At 34.2% G+C, this 21,206-nt stretch overlaps 1 protein-coding gene across 12 annotated transcripts in view; it reads right to left on the reverse strand.

Moving 5' to 3' along the window:
* The window catches only part of LRP1B (LDL receptor related protein 1B), a 684,970-nt gene that overhangs the window by 130,862 nt on the left and 532,902 nt on the right, over positions 1-21,206 (reverse strand). For all 12 annotated transcript variants that reach the window (XM_040561328.1, XM_040561327.1, XM_040561326.1 and 9 more), the window contains 5 exons: positions 12,870-13,059; positions 12,101-12,305; positions 5,377-5,569; positions 4,788-4,913; positions 1,264-1,392 (listed from right to left, as the gene is read on the reverse strand). In XM_040561328.1, coding sequence (XP_040417262.1) covers positions 1,264-1,392; positions 4,788-4,913; positions 5,377-5,569; positions 12,101-12,305; positions 12,870-13,059 — 843 coding nt within the window. The remainder of the gene's footprint in view (positions 1-1,263; positions 1,393-4,787; positions 4,914-5,376; positions 5,570-12,100; positions 12,306-12,869; positions 13,060-21,206) is intronic.

Below are 21,206 nucleotides of genomic sequence, written 5' to 3' on the forward strand. Positions count from 1 at the left end.
TTTGCTGGAATGTTAATATTAGATCAACATGAAATTATTAGAGCAATTATCACCTATCAATCTGGAAGGTAACAGGACACTAAGTGAAGATGAAAGAAGACAGCATCACTTCCAAACTGTACTCAGACGGCTGGTGTTAATTTTTTCAAATGTGGAAAAAATAAATAAATAAATAAATAAATAAATAAATAAATAAATAAATAAATAAATAAAAGCTATTCTGTTTCTTTTATCCAGTATCAACCTTGGCTATTAAAATGACAGAGGTGAAATCTGGGAATGACAGAGGTGAACTCTGGGAGTTAAAGCGGACATTTTCAACTGTGGAGGAGGCGGGTATAAACATAATGGTTTTGAAATCACATGAAATTGTTCATAGGGGAAACAAAACGGATATCAAGGCTGTGATACAGAACAAAGTAAGGACCAAGAAATGGCACACAGGTATCAAGGAGTTTTCACCTAATATGCAGGACACAGGGATTCAGTAAAGTGACTTAGTGAGGTAGGAAAATTATCTGAATTGCAGTGATTCAAAAGCTGTAGCAGGCAAATTCATAATTCAGTTGGACACACACACACAAAAAAAATTGAAGTGATTCAGTTTATTATTATTAGGACAAAAAAAAATAAGGGCAGGATAGAACCATTTGGGTCAAATAAGAAGGTAAACAGTAGATGGCCCTGTATCTAATTTGTTGCAAGATGCAGACTGATTGATGTGAAGAATAATGTTAAGATATAATATTAAGATATTATATGTTAAGAAAGATATTAACTTAAACAGAAATTTGTGTGGAAAGATTTATATTACACAGCCATTCTTGTATTTTATACTTCTATTTTAGTGCTTTCAATACACAGAGAAAATATTACTAAACGTGGGAACAGAAATATAGATTGTTAAACTAAATCTGAAAATACCGTTGTTTTTGTTGTTGTTTCTAAGCTGTTTCCAAGCTGTGTTTTTCCTAATTTTTGTTTTAGAGACAGAAATATAAGAGCATTTGAGACACTTTGTATTAAATATAAGACAGCTAATACATGAAGTTTGCAAGGAAATACCTTAAAGTACAATTGATTTTGTCCATATAATGTCAGGTTTTTTTTTGTTGATTTTTTTTTAGTCAGTAATTTGGCATTTCCTTCTTGTGCATTTTAGTGAGTATGCAAGTAGATATAAGCAAGTAGAAAAGTCAGAGAAACCAACATAAAATTGTATAACCGAAATAACATAAAGTCAAAAAAACTGAAAATACTCACCACAGTAAAAATGTTTCTCATCAGACTTGTCTTTACAATGAGCAACGCCATCGCAAGTCAGCTGATAATCAATGCATTCACCATTTCCACATTCAAACTCAGAATAAATGTTGCAAGTAGAATTCTTAGCTAAAAATAAAATATATCAACACATTATTTTTATACCTGTTACCCTTAGTGAAAATGAGAGCAATATTTGGCTGCATTTATATTAATCTCCTCCACAGTTTTAGAACACCAAATTACAAAAAAACCCACAGCATCAAAATTTAAAAGCTCCCACACAGTAGTGGCCTGCTAGACTGATAACTGAATTGTACATTTTTTGATATTTCACAGGAGTGAGGACCAATATCTAAATAACAAACACTTCTCAGACATTTCATGTTGGGGCAGAATTCCAATGCAAGGTAGGAGAGAGCCTGTAAAAGATATATGTATATATACATATATACATATATATATATATATACATGAATAAAGAGAGATCCATGAATATATGTGAACATGTAGTGAAGCAAGTTAAAGGCAGTGACTCTGATGAGATGATGACTTTGTTATTGCTGTTCTCAACATTTCTTTACCTACATGCTTATCCACAGCTTCTATATAATCATTTCTTAGGAGATGTTTAAAAAGCTCTTCAATATAGCACATCCAAGAGCAAGAAGTAAACTCTCAGCATTACCTAGTGGTTAATTTGGACTCAGCTCTGTCGTGGTGTACTGCACTGCTGCTCAGTGTGTACACAAGTGCCAGGATCAATGTACTACACACAATGTTAAAGGGATAGCTTAACACATGATGAAGAAAACCTGTTGTTTATACTTCACTTCTTTTTATTCAGAAAAAAATCATCGGTAGACATGAAAATTTTGTGTTCTCTCCTTTACAGAACAAATATTTTATCTACTATTTTATAGGAGAGATGTACATTTAATATTTTGATTTCTGCTTTCCCTTGCATATTGATTTTCTGTTAGTTCAGTTAAAAAAAACTAAGAAAGTATTGCAGTATTTACACAGAATGATTTGGTTGTGAACTTTGTTACAGTACGTTTGCTATATATGCATGGATCTGAATGAAATATCAAAGCTGAGAGAAAGGAGAAGTATACAGGACAAATCAAGAGGAAGAATGGGGAAATTATATCTATTTAGTATGTTTTGTTTTTTTTTGTTTGTTTCCATTATAATTACTTCTGCACAATTTCAGGAGGAACAGATCTCCACTACATGCAAAAGTCAAGCCAACATAATTTGAAAATAATTCTTGATTTGAGTCAAATATGAAGAAAAACACAAATATGGATTCCAGACAAGGTGAGATCTGATCCTCGATATAATTTATAGAGTCCTTTAAATTTCAATCATGTTATCACAGCAATGCTTTATCCTTCTTTTTTCCCCCCCCTTTTTCAGCACTGTAAGAGGTAAGATATTAGGAAAAATCATCCTCAGTTAGAAGTTAGATCTGTAGTTCATCTAGTTCAATATTTTAGACTGTAATCTTTAAAGAAAGAGCCCCCCCCCCCAAAAAAAAAAAAAATCAAAATCAAAATGTATGGATAGTTTGCCCTCAGTTGAAGTCTGACAGTAAACCCTTGTATAGATTGCTTCAAATCCCAATTTTCAGAAACAAAAGATTTTAATGCCTTTCAGAACTGTTTAGTTGATTACAAACAAGTAGTCAGTGTAGTCTTATTATCCATATAATCATCCAATTCCTCTCTGAATTTTACTAAAGCTTTGTCTCAAGAATCTTCACTGGCAGTATGTTATGTGTACATTTCACATCCTTCCAGCACACAGTTCCATGTTCATAAAAACCAATTCCGCATAGGGAAATTGTGATCTTACGAAGCTACAATGGATGACCACATATTCTGAACCACTGGTGAACTTGAAAGAATAGTTATTTCTTATTTTCCTTATGTGTTGAGACATACTGGTTCAGAGGCAGCATGGAAAGATGTAGGAAGAAGAAAATTTGAGCAGAACATTGTCAAAACAAAACAAAACAAACAAAAAACCAATCAACCAAACAAATAGAAAACCAATTTCCAAGTAGTCTACCCACATATATTGATATATTGGCCAACTGCTCAAACACAGACTCTGCATGATTAAGTACGACAGCCTTAGTTAATAAGTTACAATTATTTTATATATTTTAGGACGTGTATTGGGTTTATGTGGCAAGGTTGTGGTAGTGGGAGGCTGCAGGGGGCGGCCTCTGTAAGCAGAGCCCAGCAGCTGCTCCATGTCAGGTAAGGGCCAGTTTCAGCCAGCTCCAAAGGGACCTGCTGCTGGCCAGAGCCAAGCCAATAAGCGATGTTGTTTGCAAGTCTGTCAAAGCAGATTTAAGAAAGGGAAAAAACTGCTGCACAACAGCAGCTGGGAGAGTGAGGAGTGAGAGCCAGCCCTGCAGCCCCCAAGGGCAGTGCAGCAGGAGGGCAGGAGGTGGTCCAGGCATGCAGCAGCAGTTCCCTTGCGGCCTGCGGAGAGGCCCCTGGTGGAGCAGGCTGTCCCCCTGCAGCCCATGGGTCCCACACGGAGCAGATCTCCACGCTGCAGCCAGTGGAGGAGCCCCTGGTGGAGCAGGTGGATGTGGCCTGGAGGAGGCTGCGCTCCATGGAGAGCCCCCGCAGGAGCAGGCCCTGGGCCGGAGCTGCAGCCCGTGGAGAGGAGCCCACACAGGAGCAGGGGGTCTGGGGGCAGCTGCCGCCCGTGGGGGACCTGTGCTGGAGCAGTTTGCTCCTGACAGATGGAACCCATGGTACGGAGCCATGTGGGAGCAGTTCTTGAAGAACTGCTGCCTGTGGGAAGCCCACTCAGGATCAGTTCGTGAAGGATGGCATCCTGTGGGAGGGACCCCATGTGGAACAGGGGCAGAGAGTGGCCATGAAGGAGTGGCAGAGACAAAGTGCTGTAGACTGACTGCAGCCCCCATTCCCCGTTCCCCTGCGCTGCTCAGGAGGAGGAGGTGGAAGAAGGTGTTTTTAGTTTGTTTTGAACGTCTCACTGCTCTCCCTAGTTAGTAATAGGTAATGAATTTTATTAATCTCCCCATGCTGAGTCTGTTTTGCCTGTAACGATTGTTGAGTGATCTCCTTGCCCTTATCGTTGTATTTTCTCCCCCTTTCCATTTAAGGAGGGGGACAGAGAGCAGTTGTGGTGGAGCTCAGCTGCCCAGCTGAGCAAAACCACCACAACATGAAATAAAAGCACTCAACAGAAAGAAACAGCAAATAAGAAATGTTAAGTAGAATACAACTACCCAAATTGGAATTTAAGGAGGGAATAAATATTAATGCTTTTTAACCTCCCAAAAGTCTTGTGAGACATAAATTAGTTAAAAGCCTGTTATGTGCTAAGCTTTCAAAAAATTTGTAAACACTGCTAGAGCAATTTTTATGGTATATATGAGCAACCAAATTAATGACTTGGGTCACTATCTTTGCTTGTGATAGTCAACTGCATCACACCACAGAAAAAGCACTGCATCAGCTAGTATTACTTACTCACACATCTGTTATCATCTACCAGTATTCTATCCCCTCTACATGAACAGTTCACTCGTCCGTCAGGAGTCAGAAGGCATAAATCATGACAGCCACCGTTCATTTGTGCACAAGGAGATAATTCACCTGAAAAACAAACAGGAAAAGATGGACTCTGTTTTATTAAATTTGCTTCAACGGCCAACATCTTAGAGAGAGCAAAGATCACCGTATTTCAGATTTATGGGCAATTGGTTCATGTTTTATCAGTCAGATGAAAATGTCAGCATGCCTCAGAGGCTAGCATGTTAAAGCTAAACAAATGGAGTTATTTTGAATATAATCACTAAACAAAACCCACAACATTCAAAACCGCAGGTATTTGACAAGAAATGATTTAGCTACTATCACAAGAATGCCTGTAGCAGACAATGTCCATTCAATACTATTTAGTTACATGGGGAAGAGGTTATATCTCACCATTTGTTAGCAGTTCATACAACAAGAATTTATGAAATGTAAAATCTTTTAACTGTATTAAAACTAAGTAAAATTCCTGAAACAAGTGATATGGAATCAATAAAATAGTGTATTTTCTTTTGTAACTTACAACTGTTAGTATCATTGGCAACAGCAATAATGCCCATTGGCTGATGTGGGATATCAGAACGAAGAACTTTTGTATCTCCTCCTGTATATTTACTGGAACGCAGAATAGCTCTTCTCACCCCATCTGACCAAAAGATATAATCATCATATACTGCCAGGCTGAGAAAGGTGCCTGGTCCGGATTTAACAATTACCTAGAATACATAAGTACAGAAGAGGAACATGAAAAGGACTGGTGTCTCTGAAAAAGAAATGTTAGTTTCTTAATACTTTTAAACAAAACATTTATTCTTCTATTCTTACAGCACCTGGAAAAATGAGGTAACACTTAAAATGTCTTAAAATGACACTACAAGGGTTAACTTATTGATACTTCAAAGTTTCGTAACTCCAGGTTTCATAACTCTGTAAGTAAAAAAACACAATTTAACTAAATGTACCTATAAAAATACCTGCTCAGTACACTACCTGCTTAATAGCCTGAACAGAACAGAGAAAAAGAGATACTGTAGAAAGGCAGAAAGTCTACAAATTGTGTCTTTATGAATCAAACTGAGAAGCAAGTTTCAGAATTGGAGTGTTTGTCACTATGATGACATTAGAAACTTGAACGCGACACACAAAAAACGTTTTGTGTTTTAAGATCAGCAAATTATTAAAAAAAAGGTCCTCAGTCGCCATACTAATTATCAGTTTAAAGCCTAGAAAGAAGTTATAAACTGCAGTTTGAATGAAAACTGCAGAAATACAATTAATTTAATTTGTCTAAATATCATCTCTTCTAAAATATTTTCATATATGTTCTTTCTTTCTGCTTATTGGAATGAAAAATTTAACATGTACAGTTACTGTTCTGAAGAACGTAACACATTTGTAATCTGTCCTCTAGTTTAAAATTCAATTTTGTCTGAACAGCAGAATTACTGGAAGGGAGTCATTATTTTTTCCATTAGAATTTTTGAAAGATAATGAAAACAAATAATATTCTAAACACACTTGTTGCATTTCATTCTTTTATGTTTCTCTGTGAAAATTAGTGACTTAGCTACATGTATAAAAAGTCGGAACAATTCTAACCCAGGATGGCATGAAAAACTTTATTTATATATCTAGCTTCTGCTTATCATAGGTAAGTTGGGATAAAAACTGAAAAAGAGTATCTTAAACAACCCAACAGAAATCATTCCTTTTTATAATTGTCAGTGTTCAGCCTATATCTCTACCTAGGCTACCATGTTTTTTTCATCTCCTATATGTCCTTTTTCCTCTTTCCCAAAGGCCTTTTTAGTAATGGCATAAGTTCATGGAAATCGACTTGAAATATAGAGGATAATTATTCGCATACACACAGCAACATCTGATGAATTTGAGCTACTCATGCTGACTGCACATATGCACATGGGCTGCACGGTGCATGCAGAGCCAGCTGGTACACTATTCAGCCTACCTGCCCGTGGGTGATGTGTGCCATGTTTTTTAAATGATAGCAGGAGAAAAAAGTAATATGATCAATCCCATATTAAAATAAATCTTTGTCATCATGCAAAGAAATCACCTAGTATAGAGGACATCTAAATTCAATTTCCTGGAATAATAAAACATTTTTTCCCACTACAACTCTGCCTTCAAGATTAAGAAGGTGCCCTAACTCTGCAGTATTCAATGCTTCTCCATGCTAGAAATGAACATGTTTAAGTTTCTGAAAACCAAGCTGCAATACTAAACTTGCAGTGTTCCTGCTACTACTCACATTTGCAGTTTAGATTAAATAAATATTTAAGCAACTATTTATTAACAGACCTGGACTTTTCAGCACCATTCAAATGGGAAGTATTTATCTCTATAAATTATGACTCTTAACAAGGTTCTTTGCAACTACATGTGTATTAATTACACAATACTAATTTTCAATATTATGAATAATGGGAATCCTCATCGAGTGTTAAATGTATGCCAATCTCTATTACAATTTCGTGAGAACATGTGGTTTTAAAAATAATCTTATTCTCCATATCCTTATAAATTATTGTTGTCTTTTAATTAATTCCTTCTTTCAGTTAATTTCTGTCAGGTTACCAACGTTGCACATCAAGATATTTTTGCAAACAGACCCAAGTTAACACTGTCACATCGCTGTCAGCCAGCCATCTAGCTTCCATGCATTAGAGGACTTTATTGCCACTCTTTCATCAATTTCAATCTTAGCATTAATTTACAGAACTATTTAAATAAAGCAACTCACCAATGATAATTAAGTGAAATCCCTGGCAAAGCACCTTAGCAAGTTTAGAAGCTAGGGGGCATTTTACTCTTTGCATAGGTTCTGTACTTCTTCTGACATAGGCTGGTGGAAAATACAGGCATGTGGAAATTCAAGAAACATACGTTCTTTTTGATCAGATTTGCAACAGAAAAGAATCAAGAACAGAACATTCCCATTACAACTAATATATTTATACTGCTGAAGAATAGAGAAAATTAAAAAAGCTGCCAAAACTTCACTTCCGGTACCGTTAATTTCCAAGATTATCCGCAATTCCAGCTGCTTTTCAAACACAGAAAGAATGAATTGCTTTAAAAGTCCCAAACCTAACAATAAACTATCATAATTTGGAGAATAGGAGAGACAAAACATGATGAACTTAAATGTCTAGGTGGCAGATGCAGCATGCTTTTTTTAAGAAAAAAAATAACCTTTTTTTCTGCCCTATTATTTCTTTTAATTCTATTTAACAAAATCACACAAAATCAGTAGAAATTTATTAGATAGTTTCTCTATAGAGAATGGGCTAAATCTTATTTTATTACTTGACAACCAGTCAATCTTATTAAAACATCTGCCTTCTGGTGGACATTTTTTTTGTTCAGGTTAGTTTCCATATCTCATAATTTATTAAGATAGAGAGAATAAATCAGTGTGATTCTTCAACTCAGAACCATGTTCAGGATCTGCATCTTTTTGTAACTGCTACTGACCAGATCTTAGTGAGAATCTTTTCTAAGACTTTTTAGCACATTCTGATTTTAATGGAGTTAGACATTCTTCATTTCTAATTGCTAATATTTTGCATTCTTTATCTCTCTTTTAGCTGCCTTGGCCAATCTCACTTCTGATCTGCCTCACTGAGTTATCCACCTGCTTCTTAAAGTAACGTTGGTGTAATGGTGAATATCTTCCAAAAATTGACCAAAATTACAATACTGTCCTCAGTCACACTTGTCTTTCAAATAAATATAATGACATGTCTGGAAAGTAATTTGAGATGTCAATCATAAAGTCAAGCTTTTCGTAAATGCACAGCGAAACCTTTAACTTCCATTTCTGTATTAAGTAATCTGATGGAACAGACATGATAAAATGTTACTGAAAATGGAAGTTGAACACCAACTTCAGAACTATTTTTGCTTAACTGTTTGAATACAGAATTCTAACAATAAAAACATGTCTTACAGAAATTGAAGGCTATAATTACTAAAAGATTTTACATGGAGAAACCTCTAAAATGCATTTTAACAATCACATCTGTAGGCCCACAAAAACATAACTGAGAACAAAACATTGTAGTCTGGATGTTAGAAGATAATCAGACTTCTGTTTACAGATCACTAATTATAGTTGTAGGTTCCAGATCTGTAAAATGTTACAGGGCATACAATATTGAATGAGAAAAGAAAAAATAAATAAAATAAAATAAAATAAAATAAAATAAAATAAAATAAAATAAAATAAAATAAAATAAAAAAAAATCAAAGATGCAAAGATAGTTTACAATAGACTGGAAAAAAAAAAAGTTCTAAAACAAAATCAGCTTTATCAGCTCAATATCTGTTCATGCCTAAAATGTTATACCTAAAGCAACACTAAGCAACCAAATACGGCTGTGCCACAATGTGAAATCGAATGGAAGGCAGGGTCAAAAACTGAAGAAAAAAGGGAAGGGATTGTCAAAAAATGACAATTGCCAAATTTATTTTTAAACAAAGATCTGATAAAGTAGAACAATAAATGTTTAAAAAAAATAAACAAAAAACAACTGCATATTGTTTAAGTAAGAAAAAGTAACAAATATAACAAAAATAACCTTCCAAACTTGGAAGAGTGCTTCAGCAACCACATATTAAATGAACGCTAACACTCCATTTAATAGATACAACTCAATACTGCTAAATTATATTCTATCCATTCATTGTACTAGATTACTGTGGTGAGCAGAATAAAGAAAGAAGCAGCTACCTGAAAGAAATTCATTATATTACATTAGCATTTCATGTTCTACCCTACAATTTCTATCTTTGTTAACCTAACTGAAACTAGAAAGCATCAAAGCAGACACAGTGAGGAAACAGGTAATTGGTTTAAAGTATTCTTTAGGGGTGGCTGAGACCAGGACCTTGCTGAAAAACCCTAGAAAATCTCAGACCACCACAACGCGGGAATAATTTTTACTTGTATCATCCTAATGTTACAGAAACCGGATATCTTGTCAGGCTGGATAACATACCAAGAATGAAACACTTCTGCCCTAGAAATATTTAACCAGATCAATAGTACAATTTCGTGGTTTGATTCTGGCATTCTTAGTAAGAACACATCTATGAGGTGATGAGCAACTCTGATGAAGCACTGCCAGTGAGGTCAATACAGCTTAAGTGAAGATTTGAATGAAGAAGCATGATATACATGACAATACCAAACTAATGCAAGAAAAGAACTCGGGAAACACACACGATTCCATTTCTCCACGTTTATCCTTCCTTCTTTTTGTTAGCTATGTTGAAAAAGACAATATATTATTTTCTGCCTGAACTTCTCATTGTTATAAAATTTAAGCTCCTGATTACCCTCTGTTCTTCCAAGGGATATATCAGTTAAAACATCTGTGAAAGAAAATTTTGCTGGAAAGTTTGAGGAAATTTCTTCATGTATACCTTGTAACTTTCTCATACGTGTTCTCCTGAATTTTATTCTGAGGTAACAGGTACCTGTACCTGACACATATGGTGGATCTGATTAACTGTTTTGCTATGTCTATATGTTTCTTGATACAGGTTGCAATCAAGGTTTTGAAATTCTTTGCCGTTTGACGCTAATTTTGGAACCATGGTCTTGAGGTTTCGAAAATAAACCATATTCTGAAGGTATGACTGTATATTTCATATTATCTAGCTCCCATATTTTACATTATTTATAACATTAAGAAAAGGCAAATAGCTGTACATACTAAGCATGAAAAGATAAATACCCTAGTTGACTGTGTTAGTTGCTATATCCTGAAAAATTGTTTGCCTGTCATAACACGTTGTGTATCATCATCGTACATGAAAACTCAGACCAGCATTTCTGACAATGGAGTTAGTTGATTCTCCCAAAACAGGTATTGGTATTGGATAACAGTGATAGCTATAGTATAGCTTTGTATAAGTCACCCACTACAGCTCCCAAAAAAGCCTTCAGAATGCTGTTGTAACTTGTAACAGCAAATCTTACTACTTTTAGGAGCTTTTTTAATGTAACAGAGGAGAGTTAAAAGTGCAGAAAGACAAACAAAGAGATGATACACTAGAAGAGGTAGAAGTGTCAACAATCAATGCCTGAAGAAATTAAATGACTAGTTTGTCTTGCTGATGCAAATTGAAAGCCAGAGGTCTTGATGAAAAGGTGGAATTTTAGTAATGGTTTTTGCAATTAAACTACATCATCTCCCATTTCATGTTTGCAATGCATATTTTGTTCTATCCTGCGCAGGATCAGGAAAGCAAAACTAAACACCAAAGGAAAACAGAAAAAAAGGAGCAGTACAAGACAGAGGTATGGACCAAAAAGTGAAAATGTAGGCAAAATGTATGGGAAAAAAAATCAAATCTAACAGGAAAAAATAAATAAAGTGTAAGAAAATGATTTAAGAATTCCTGTTGATCTAGAAGAAAAACATAAGAATATCCACTCTAGAAACGGGTATTTTCTAGTAAAACATTTAAAGCACAGAAAATAATATTATTTTTAAATTTACTACTAATAAACTAAACAAGGTGTTTAGTGACACGTTCTTCATTTACTTTATCGTGTACTTTGGGAGGTACGAAGTCTCTGAATGGAAGGCCTCATGAAATATGAGAAATGTAGAGCTAAACATGCAAGAATATTGTGAACACAGATCAACTACCTTTAACATATTCCAAGCAAAACATCTACTTAAGCTAATTGAGCACTCCAGCACCAAAATGTATGATGATAGAAGAATAAAGGAGTACAAACATATTTTAAAATTGAGATTTAGAAAAGTAGAAAATAAGATTTGTAGAGTAACACACTCATAAGCATTACACAAAAGAAATTCTGGTGGTTTCAGCAAAGTTTGGCACACAAAGAAAAAATATGATTCTCCTATGACAAGTAGAGAATCTCTGTCTTCTACTTATTTCTACATTTTTCCCCACATTTTTCAAGTTTATACAGATTTTTTTAGTGCAGTGGTGCTTCAGGGCTAATACCAATGTAGAGAGTATGGTAATGGTCTGCATATTCAGAGTTTCACAAATTGGAATGTACTGAGTTAATAGAGCACTACTGCTTGTTCAGATTATTTTTCAGTTTAAGATCTAATATACAACTAATAGTAGAAGAAAGAAACATTATTTTTGTAACATTTTGTTCATTTTAAAGATGGTAACAAATGCAAATTGACATTTCCAGTGAATATATTTGTGATTTATATTTTACTTACATATCTTTGTGATCCATCATATTCACACCTTTCAATTTTTCCCAAGCTGCCATCTGAAAAGTAAAGTTTCTCCGCCCTATGATCAATGGTAAGTCCATTTGGTGTCAGAATATCTGTACTAATGATAACCTGTGCATTCTTGCCTGAGAGGGTAGATCTCATGATGCTTGGGAGCTGCTCATTCCAGTTAGTCCAAAACATTAAGCTGTATTAAAATCAAAATAATAAAGAAAACCATAAGATACATTTTATGATTTAATTCTCTTTATGGAATGAACAACAGAAAAAATACATGCTAAAGGACTGGTATGTAAAAGAGAGATAATAGGGAATCACGTGACCTTGGTATGTTCTACAGTGGGCACATCAGGCCCATGGCTGATGTTGAATAATGGTAGACAAAATGTTATGGAATGAGCTGTGGATGTAATTTATACACTCATCGAAAGTGGTGTGTGGGGGAGTGAGACTGCCCATTTGCATTAGCTGACTTTTCTTGAAACCAGCTTATATTTTTTAATGTACCATGAAAATGCAATCAATATTTGATCTGAAACATAAAAACATACAAAATGTTGTAGCTTCACTCTGTGATTGCTTTAAAAAAATTATACTAAAGTTTGTCTTGTAAAACAAGAAATCCACTAAACCTTCATAGGGTTCAGCTGTATTAGATGACTGAAATAAAGAAGTGAAAAAGTGCTGATGTGTTCTTGACGTTAGTTATAAAATCAAAATTTGGTAAAATCTTCATCATCATAATACGTACTTTTGACATTCATCTAGAGCTAACACATGTGGATGATCATCTTCAGACATTGTTATTACTGCTTCCCGGTTGAAAGCTCCTCGACGTCTCTGGTCAACGGTGTGCCTTGTAATTGAGGATGTGGTTGAACTGGTCCAATACAGAGTGTCCCAAGCTCTGTGATAAGCAAGTCCCTCCACTGACCCAACATCTGGAAAACATGGTTATAGAAAGAGCAAATAAAACTCCTTCTAAAAAAGACCTTTTCTTGTTGAAGTTGATCCTGCAAAATCACAGAGTTGAGAGAACCACAGAATTCAGCCTACTGGCTCCATCAGTTCCTTTATACTTCCACCTTCCACCTGTTATTTTTTTTTTTTCCCGGAACCAAAGTTAAAAAATATTTAAAAATATGGAGAGCAAGATCACTCTTAATATCCTAGTACCGTATTTGTCAATGCTAGCACTTGTTGAAATAATATTTTCACTACAGTGTCTCCAGCAAATACATTAGAAATAATATGCTTTTATTCAAGATGGCAGTAAATTAGTCACAACTTTAGACTTCATATAAGAGAAGTCTTGGGCATGTTTTTACTAATTACTTGTACTATTTCACCTTATCTTTGGATGTATTTTGTAACAGAGATACACATTACATTAATAGGGGTCAAAGTGTCCTGTTATTATTCTCTGAGTAGGCTTTTATAAAACACCTGAAACACACTGAAAAAAGACCAGCTCTGAATGCTGTAGCATCAATACACTGTTTTAGTAAGCCACAATACCACACACTTTCTTTCTACATAAAAAATGTGTTAGAAACAAAAGCAAATATTAATAAGCAGCTAAAACATATATTTAACATCCAGAAAAGATAAATTGCATCTGATTTCAATGTATAAAAGTGACAGACTGTGAGAATTAGTAATTATTTCCTACCATTATTTTTGAATTACCACAGAAATGCATGCTGATTACTTCACTTATTATTTTGTTAGAAACAAGTAATTTTAGACCAGAAGGTTCATACAGCTATTAATGAACTATAGAAGACAAAACCTAAAAATATAATAAGGATTATATTATGCTGATTAATACAATTTACACTCAGCTTTCAGGAAGATGTAATTTTTACCATGCAATTTGTACACACAGAACAGAAAGTCCCCAAATCACACCAAAAGTTTCATCACACTAAAAGTGCTAACACTAAATTAAAACTATGAAGTAAATAATCAATCAGTATTTTAGATTTCTCTTTCTTTGCATTTGGATATCTCCTGATTATGTTTTCATGATGTATCTGTAGAGAAGTCGCAGCAAATTTCTTACAGAAGAAAGAAGAAAAATTAGATGACACCCCTTAAAGGGAGGTGAACATATGTAGAAAAGCTATTCCTACCTATGAAGGGGAATTAATGAATAAAATATATTCAGTTCACTTAAAGTAACTCAAGAAAGTGAATTGAGTTTAAAACTGGCTTTGAAGGCAACTTGAAAATTACAAAAAATTCTTCTGACCATTGTAAAGGTTACATTTTAGATAAGAATTCTGGATGTGACAAAGATTAATGGGTTAAAAGTATTCTTTCTTTAAGAGCAGTAGCCGTATTATTTTTAATTTTAAGCATCAAAATATATTGAGATATAGCAAATGTTTTTTTTTGTTTGTTTTTTTTTTTTTTTTAAATATAAATCACCAATTGAAATCAAAGAGAGGTAGTTCTTTCAAACAGCAGGACAGAGATGTGCAAGCACTTTAGTACTTTAAAACCAGTTAGAACATGCCTGAATGCAGGCTTATTATCAGCTATGGTTTATATAGTTTCTGGTATCATCTTTCTGTATGATAAATTAAGAAAGCCAGTTGCTTCATTCTTGGATATTGCAACCCTGAGCACCCACACCATATGCATATTACTTTATGCCAGGGTAATCTGGAATCAAACAACTAATTCCTCCTGAAATGTAACTCTGGCATGGTTCTGGCAAAAAATATGCTGCTGAAACAATAGTCTGTAGGGAGTATAAACAGGACTATGTCAGGCTTCGTTCCTTTTGTCCACAGACCTCCCAACCACTGAAATCTGTACTTCTCAAACACACCATACTTCAGGACATGCAAGAAATATCCCTGACAACATAACATTAAAATATCACTCTTAGGACTGACATGGCCAGCACAGTATTTTAGGCAACACGAACCAGAAGAAATCCTAAAAATAATAATTTCTCAGAGCCAGAGAAACAGAATATGGGATTAAATGGAAATTTGGGATTGTCTAAAACATCCTTAAGGCACTAGGCCAAGCACTGCATATGTGAACCATTTTGCACCCTGGTCTGGGTCCAGGGATTATTTCCAGGGGCAGAAATCTGAGATATAGGTTCTGACATACTTCTTGGTAAATTTTTGCAAATCTTCTGCTAAACTGTGAAGTTAAAAGAAAATTTAGGAAAAGTGATAAATGTTAAAATACAGAACTAGGAATATAATTCAAATTTAATCTATTAATTTCCATTGCACTTATGTTGAATTCTTCCTATTTGCCATTACTTGCAATTCTGTAATCTAAAAAGATGACAGAAAATATACTGACATTTTCTGACCAATTCTGCATATTACTCATCATGATCAAACCATCAGAGAATTTCACTTTTTTTTTTAACCTTTCATACCTGTGCAAGTTGACTGTTTCCTCACCTTAATTATGGAAGTTTTTCGAAAAATGAAACCAAGCCATTTGTTTGGTGGATAAAGACATAGCCCTTAGGAGGCGAGGATTTAACTAAGATTTGCAGCAAATCATGCTCTTCAATTGAAAGGCACCTATCAGAAAATAACAACCAAACCAACCAAACAACAACACATTTCCCTCATGTAACCTTTTGAATTTCTATCAACTTCAGCTTTGTTACTTGTCTGTACCTGTCAAGAGATTCAAAAACAAACTGTTTATACGACATAGACAAAAACTACTCTGTAGTAGAAAAAGGATAATGATGTTGTTCCTGCCACAACTAGCATGATTAAAGTGCTCTTGAAATACAAGACATATGTGGGTTTACTTGTAATTTCTATGCTTAAGAAGTCCTTATTTTTCTACAGAAATCATGTTCTTGTATAATCATTCACATTATTAAATTGGACCAATACATCAAACTGCAACTCCAGATCAGGGTGTGTAATATATTCTAATAGTATGAATATTATTAATAATGAAATGGTCACTTCTAAATTTTTAGAAAGAGAGTCATGGGAAGGTTTGCCATGTATGGAGAAACAGCATACAGATGAAAAATAAATATTCCCTTGTTTGAATGAAAAAACTAAAATGTTCTGTTTCGAAAAACCTTGCAATATATGCATGTTCTGAATGGACAAGAACTAAAACAAAGTAATCAATAAAAACACTATTTAAGAGAGAACAATAGCAACAATTCTAAAAGAAAATTTTAAAAGCTAATAAAAATACAATAAATCTCTATGATTAAGGGAATTTCAAAGACTTAGACCTAAGAGAAAAAAAGTATTCTGAAAGTTTATTGCTTAGAGTCAGGCTGTAAAGGCTGCCTGAAATCAAATATCTGATATTCAGTTATGCAAATGTGTTTTCATAAAAATAATTTCAGGAACTACCTGAAGTATTTGTGATCTTTTAAAGAAGAGAAGTCTCCTTATAGACTGTGATCTCATCTTTGAGCAACCTAAATGTGAAACTATTAAACAGCTCAGGTGACCTGTGAGTGGATGATAATGTTTTCCTAAACACCACACAATCACTTTGACTAAAATATATGCTTTTCTTAAGAAAAAAAAAAAAAAAAAAAGAAGGAAGGAAGGAAGGAAGGAAGGAAGGAAGGAAGGAAGGAAGGAAGGAAGGAAGGAAACTATACAAACACTATCTGTAAGACAAGAATTAAATGCTAACTAAATATTGTCTGCTGAAAGCATATACCAAGTGCATTTGCTTAGTTCCACTGGAAATAAAAATCCTGAAGGATATACTAAGAATTCTCCTTTATTTTTCAACAAACTTTTTTTTTTATCATGTTGCTCACTTATGAAATTGAGAACTCCACCAACACAAAAGAGAATCATTTAATACTTTTAAAAAACACAAATCTATAAGGAAGGTGGTTTTAAATTCAGTGACATAAGGACCAGACAGTAAATGCTAAAGTCATCCAAGATTTAGATAAATTCTTACAATGGAAAACAAAACTAACTTTGCCCTTATTAGCATTTAGTATGAACTGGATGAATTGTCATCAGTACATCATGTAGGCAAATCTTCACTATAACTAGTAATCAATGCTACTAAAGTTTTTTGTTTGTTTGTTTGTTTACATTGTTTCTTGGTTAAAAATACGTTTTGTTTTACATGTTAGTCAAGAAATGTAACATTCGTATAAATTATGTTACAGTATAACTAAAATTAACAGTGTAATTAAAAGCAAGTACCAACTAAGGACAGAAGTGGCCCTCAAAATGGTCCTCTAGCCGCCTTCAGGTGTCTCTCATCAAAACTAAATCTTTTATCAACTTCATATTGCCAAAGAAAGATCACTGGAGGAGACTCCAAAGCAACTACATTCTAGTGTCACATCATTACCATTTTGCACTGAAATTATTTTATATTTACTTATTTCTTACTCCTTAAGGGATATCCTAGGGTTTTTGTTGTTGTTGCAGTTAATATATCATCAGATATTCAGTTACTTTAAAAAATAAGCGAAATACGTTCTCATCCTATTTTGTGCTACAATTGGGGGATTCAATCCCAAATCTACTGACAGGATGAAAATTAGTGATTTGTTTACTCTCAGCTTCATATTTTCATAGCATCATACGATATTCTGAATTAGTATAGCATAAAGAAACTGGAAATGAAAAGAAACACATTTGTTTCACTGACATATTGAATTAAAACACTGATGGCATTAGATGCCTACAGCACTGATTAAATTTATTCTAGGCATGAAGCAACAGTTTATGATTTTCACATGAATAGCATACTTAAATGAAAGGAACATTAATACAATATGATATTAATATACAAATACTCACATTATTCACCTGCCACTGACATTCTGAATTAAATCAGCAATGGGGTGTATAACTGATTAAATATCTACACAAGAGAATGCAACAGCTTATGATTTACAAAGGCAATGGTAGAGCGATCACATCATTATGTTGCCAAATGCTATCTATCACTTTTACTGAACTTAACGAAGATGGATTGCATACCACAGATGAGATGCGGCCTATAAATATTGTCATGCTGATCTTCATCTGACTTTCCCAGGGAACAGACAAGCAACAAATCAATAACTGAAGAACTCAGATTAGAGCTCCCTCATTACTGCAAATACAAAATAAATACTTAAGGGCGTAAAGTTTAAATTATCCAATAGTTCTAGCCACTGACTTTCGGTAATGTATATAGTATTTCACTGTCTCCTAGATTTTGATCTATCTTCTGCAAGTTTTAAAATTCTCTAGGAAGTTTACAGTCAAAACTTTCTCAGTTTTGACTGCATCAGTTCAGCTACCTTTTTCATTTAATTTCCTATTCTTACACACCCCTTTTCTTTAGCAAACCTGATAAGCAAGAACTGTCAACATTATATGGCAAAATATTTTGGGTTTGTTTTATTGATGAGAAGCCAATAAAATAGGAAAATTGAGCATAAACAACACCGATATCAGAATTTTGGAGAAGGCTTTAATACTTAGATGTGCTTAACATTTAACACCCGTTTCATTTTTATTTACCCTCTGACTTGGCTTTCACAACTTACCTTTCAGGATACAGTCTGTCAGTTGTTTTACCAGACTGGGCATGGGAGATGAAACTGCTTTCTGTCAATCTGTTTGTGTAAGATTACCATGATAGATAACAGGTGATCTTCGGTGAAAAGAATGCCTCACAAGCAGCAAAACACCCAGTGAAAGGGTTATAGTTCACATAACTAACTAAATGTACAATTAGAACTCTAAATAATTATTTCTCTTCTACTTTTCTCTTCAAGTAGCCAGAAGGCAGGAAGTCATTTCTGCTATATAAAATTCTAAGACAATAACAAGCTGTTAAAAACAAAACAAAGAAAAAATAAACCAAGATAAGTTGTATTTGACTCAAAAATTAGAGACTGATTTAATTTCTTAATTGCTTCTGACATCAATCATATGTATAACAAGGACACAATATGTTATATTGTAACAGAAACCTTAAATATCAAATATGACAACTCTGTATTGCAACAGTTCAATTAACTCATTATCCTGTTTAGCCTATGAATATCACTTTAGTGCACATGTAAAGTTTGCTAAAATTATACCATAAATCACCCTTATATCATTTTTCTATATCTGTAAAATATAAAATCATGCTGTACAGTATTACATATTAAAGATTATTAAATCTAATAATATAATATAAACGTAGGCTTTGGGTTCTTGCAGGCTAGAACTACCTTAAGTTCAAGACACTATAAACAGCTCCATGGATATAAGCTCTCTATTCCTTCAAACTGGCTGCAGTAACCATGAAAGAATGAACATTTGGTGTGAATCAACTAAAGAGAAATAAAATCTTTTTAGATTCGGGGCGGGGTAGGGGGGCAGAATGGCAGGCAGATGCCCAAGTAATAGGATGTTTATAGTCTAGTCAATACGCAAAGTTATGAAGGTCTACACAAAACACCTGATGAAATTATTCAGGCAAGGAATCACTCCAATTAAGCATGGAAAAAGGCCATGAACGTAACCTGCAGTTGATGACTTTAATCATACTTAGATGAACTAGTCAACCAACTGAAAACACGATAGATTTTTATTGTGTGAACTAACCAACCAATGGAAAAGTAATGATAGAGGGAGGATATTTCTGTGCAAATAAGTGTATTAGATATTGATTAAATGCATCTCTGGGACGGCAGTGGTAAACCCCAGTTTGGAGCTGGACAAGGTACATGAAGCCGGACATTTAAGAGCTGATCACCCATCAACACTTAGCGAACACTTAGCTCACTAATAGGGTGTTATAAGCTATGGAGTGCTGATAATGTAAACAGGACAGAGATACCAGAAGGAAAGACTCAAAGGATCAGTCAGCAAATCATACAGTGTTCATGGGACATTTTGCCACAGCTGCTGATGTGAAAACTCACATCAGCAAATTTACATCAGTAAAAAATTAAAAGAAACATGGAAAGTAGAAGCAGTCACAGTGTTAATTCTTTCTGAATCATCTCCAGTTTAAGAGGCAAAAGCACCTTTCCTGAATACTGAGGATGGGAATGCTAGCAATAAACTGAACTGAAAGATCAGTGTATGTTAGTTCTCACCATGAATACATTTCAGTTTCATAGTAGGGATAACTAAACAAGCCATGGAATGTGCAAAAATATATATTCCTAGAATAATAACTGGTAAGTATAAAGTTAGTAAACGTTATCCACCTATACAGTTATTTACTGTACAGACTGTAAATTCTACCCATTAATCATAATACACCGCCACATACAAAAACAAAATATAGTGATAAACCAGACATTTTGTTTTTGTTAACAAGGCAGCAGTTGTAATAATAATTTTCGCTTTTACTACTTAGTGTCTTAGGTTTAACAATAGCCTCTCACTTTTCCCTTGTTGAAAAGTGAAAATCACTGGAACTATACCATATACAATTAAAATAAATGCAATTTGTTTACAAAATAAAAAGCAACTATATTCAAGTATTTATATTTAATAGATTAAAAATTTCTTGTGGAGAAGAAAGCTCAACAACGAAAGGGACCTCATACAATGTACCAAATTTAATGCTCTGTAAGAGAAATGGGAATATAAATGCCTTTTTGACAGTTAAATTGGAGCCATTTAGTTAGCAAGAATAGTAGCACACATTGGAACACCTTTAAAAGATTCAGACTGTAAAAAGCCTTACAATACATCACAGGATCTGACACTTTATGTTAGCAGTGAATAAATTTTTGCCTTCTATGGACACTAGTGCCTGAAGTTCAAAACAGAAGCAGCCTTTTTTTCACATAACACTTCCCTTCTTACCATGAAGGATATTACACTGGCAAAAATGTCTTAGTGTAATTGTTTACATAGTTAGGAAAGAAATGGCTCACCAACAGTATCTCATCTCAATACTTCTTCCCATTTCTGATTTGCTTTCTTTTGCCTTTCCTCCCCTTTCCTCTCTCCCTCAATTTCTAATTCATTTCTTTTCTTTTTAGTGTTGTACCACTATATCAAACCTACTTGAATGCTGCACTCTTCTACAGATACACTGAGGCGGGTGTTGGTTAACGAATAAATTGTCTCAAACCTCTACC

Source organism: Cygnus olor, chromosome 6, assembly GCF_009769625.2.
Source record: "Cygnus olor isolate bCygOlo1 chromosome 6, bCygOlo1.pri.v2, whole genome shotgun sequence".
Taxonomy (NCBI): domain Eukaryota; kingdom Metazoa; phylum Chordata; class Aves; order Anseriformes; family Anatidae; genus Cygnus; species Cygnus olor.